This window comes from Nestor notabilis, unplaced genomic scaffold, assembly GCF_000696875.1.
Source record: "Nestor notabilis isolate BGI_N333 unplaced genomic scaffold, ASM69687v1 scaffold2516, whole genome shotgun sequence".
In the NCBI taxonomy this organism is placed as follows: Eukaryota; Metazoa; Chordata; class Aves; order Psittaciformes; family Psittacidae; genus Nestor; species Nestor notabilis.
In genome coordinates this window covers 35,205-38,106 of record NW_009933133.1, presented here as the reverse complement: position 1 = coordinate 38,106, position 2,902 = coordinate 35,205, and the positions used below count along the sequence as shown (strand labels likewise).

Below are 2,902 nucleotides of genomic sequence, written 5' to 3'. Positions count from 1 at the left end.
TTTCCCCTTCCCTCAGAGAAAGATGCTCCATTTAATCTGATGGGTTTTGTTACCTTGGGTAGCTTCCTTACCCAGTCAGCCTTAGGCCTTGCTGGGACCCAATCCAGCAAAGCTTTTAGCACGTGTTTAAGTTTAAGCATGTGTTTAACTTCCCTTGATTAAAGTTAAACACATACTTAAGTGTTTTGCTGAACTGGGGTTTCTCTGAAGTAAGGTATGTGGGATGCCAGCCAGTTTCTTTTCAAAGTTGTGATCAATTCTACCCAGCTCAGCAGGTTTTTTTCTTAATATGTTTTACACCAAGTTGATTTTGGCTGTTGATAAGATATTTACCTCCATATCAATAATTTGCAAGTGTGCATGCACACATGCAGAGAACTTTTTTTTATCTGTAAATTTGTAACAGTCTGAGAGGGAAGTAAAATACAGAGAAAAATACCACTGGGTGTATTTCTTAGGGAAGATGTGTTTAAATTCAGATTGTAACCTGAACGGCCTACTAGGATTCTCCAACCGTTGCTCGTTTTCATTAGTAATGTGCCAGCGATGCCCTCTTAACGTGACTTTTTGTAGCAATGTAACATTCAAAGCAACTGTCAATCTCTGTAGTCAGTGTGAAGAAAGCAGTCAAAGGAAATAAGCAGCATCAGCAGATGCCTGGAAGATCGAATCCTATCTGAGTTGAACTGAACTACTTGATGCAGTTGGTCTGGGATGACTTCTTCTGGTTCAGTCATAGTGTAGTACAATGAATGAAGCTGGCTTCTTCCACCTTGTGTAGCTGCAGTAACAATTTTTGGTATGCTATTTTGCAGGCCATTTTGTTCCAGCTCAGCCTTGAGATGCCAAGGCATCATCAACTGGGTGAGGAATGCATGTTACCTACCCAGTAAAGAAGGAGTCAAAAATAAGAAAAAAACACCCAAATGGAGAAGAAAGCATACTGAGGTATACCACTCCTCAAAAGACCATCATCTATGGAAAATGGGCCAGAGAAAGCAATGTATTCTTAAATAATATAGGAGCTGTGTTGCTCCAAACCACATGAAAGATGTAAGAAATAGTGAAATGGCTCTGAATTTGTCAAGAAAGGCCATCCACAGTTGCACTGATGTAAGGTTATCCCACGGAGTGTTAGCCGCACTTGCACAAGCACACATTTCCTCAGTTGAATCCTTAGAGCAAGTAAGAAATCAAGAATAGCTCTTCTGGTTTTGTGCTCTCAAGCAAAATATTTGTGAAAATAATTATTTAACATGGTAGGGATGTCTGTGAGTCTTGTCCCAATGTAGCTTTTGTTCAGTCTAGATGCAATTTTACATTCCTATCATTTTGTTAAACATCTTTGCCTTTTGACCTCTCTCAACACTATTTTCTTTTATGAAAATAATTAAGCTCATACTAGGCAAAGTAGCAGTTTGTTACAACTCCCTGATTTTCTCTCAGCTTTCCAGCCACGACATAATTTAGAGCAGCCACTTCTAAAAATACAGCAAGGCTTTAGTGTGGCCTTGAATGAAATGAACTGGAGTCACACCAGTCACACCAATGCAAAGTAAGCAAGAAAAGAATGAACCAAGTATCCCAGTGAAATTTTTTTCTCCTCAAAAGCTTGTTTAAAGGTAAAGTCCCACAACTGATTATACTGTCTTGTATTCTTTCTGGTGCATATGGTGCTTCAGCTCCTGATTTTAACCTGCATAATTTGGTGCTGAAGAAAGCCCTGAAAGCAAAGTAAACAGATAAGAATACCAAAATTGATAGTGTCTGAGCAAGTCAAAAACAAGATTATTTTTCTAAAAGCCAACCTATCTTTTCATTACTTTAGCTTTCTTGTAGCCAAAGATTATTTTCTCCGACTATTTCAATTGATGCTAACCATGTAAATCCTTTGGGAATTAATGGAAGAGAGACATATATGATGCCAGACCACAGATGAGCTCATAGCCACACAAGGAAATTAATTAATAAGGAAAGACTGAGATGCATTAGTTTCAGTCAATTTGCACATTCCAGGGATCACTAGTAAAGTAACTGTTGTCATAATATTTTTTCTTTTAATATTAAAAAATATTCAGACCACACAACTGAATCCTGCCCTACGGAATCTTCAAAATTCTGTGCTACAGGATGTACATCTGTAATTCCATTCACTTGTCTGCTAGACACATGTGCATTGCAGGGTATAATTTGGCCCATCATTATGTTTTCCTAACATAAATTAACATTTTTCCCAAGCTACCAAGCCAAACACAACAAAAACTACTGCCAGTATCTCTACAGTAAGATCTAAATATAAACTCACGGGGATAAGATGCTTACCATAGTGTTGTAATTTGCATCAATATTGAAGGTTGGAGAAGTACTGCACATTTTGGAGAGCTGCCCATCATTCTTTGCTTTCCTTAGAACATCGTAAGTGGGCTTTAGAGGTTTCTGATCATGAAAACTTTTTCTCAGGTGGCTTTCCAGGCATTGTTGGGCATCATTAACAACTTCAAAAACCCCAAAGTCAGAGTTAAACTTAACTGGCTGGGCAAAAGTCTGCAAAAAAAAAAAAAAAATTGAAACATTTATAACATTGGAACAAGGGAACTTTTTAATGTACGGAAGTTACTTTTTATAGTATAGGAGCATCCTGCAGGATGCAACCTGGTATTATGAGGTTTCTTTCTCTTGCCTGCAGTAGCTTATGTTTGGGGCCTGGAATAGTAGCTTTTTCTGTATTCTTGTTCTTTAGTCTCCTTGCTGTAGAGTTTTCCAAATCAATCCTACTTTTTGTCTCAGCTATGCTTAATTGTGAAGAATTTTAATTCATTCTAGATCACAGACCATTCTTTTTCACATGCAAACAATAGGTCCAGTACACAGATGTCTAGAATATATAATTCACAGTGACTTT

The 2,902-nt window shown here is 37.7% G+C and overlaps 1 protein-coding gene across 1 annotated transcript in view; it reads right to left on the bottom strand.

Moving 5' to 3' along the window:
• RGS22 (regulator of G-protein signaling 22) overlaps positions 1-2,902 on the bottom strand; it is a 58,605-nt gene that overhangs the window by 43,799 nt on the left and 11,904 nt on the right. The window contains exon 4 of the mRNA XM_010016703.1: positions 2,323-2,544. Coding sequence (XP_010015005.1) covers positions 2,323-2,544 — 222 coding nt within the window. The remainder of the gene's footprint in view (positions 1-2,322; positions 2,545-2,902) is intronic.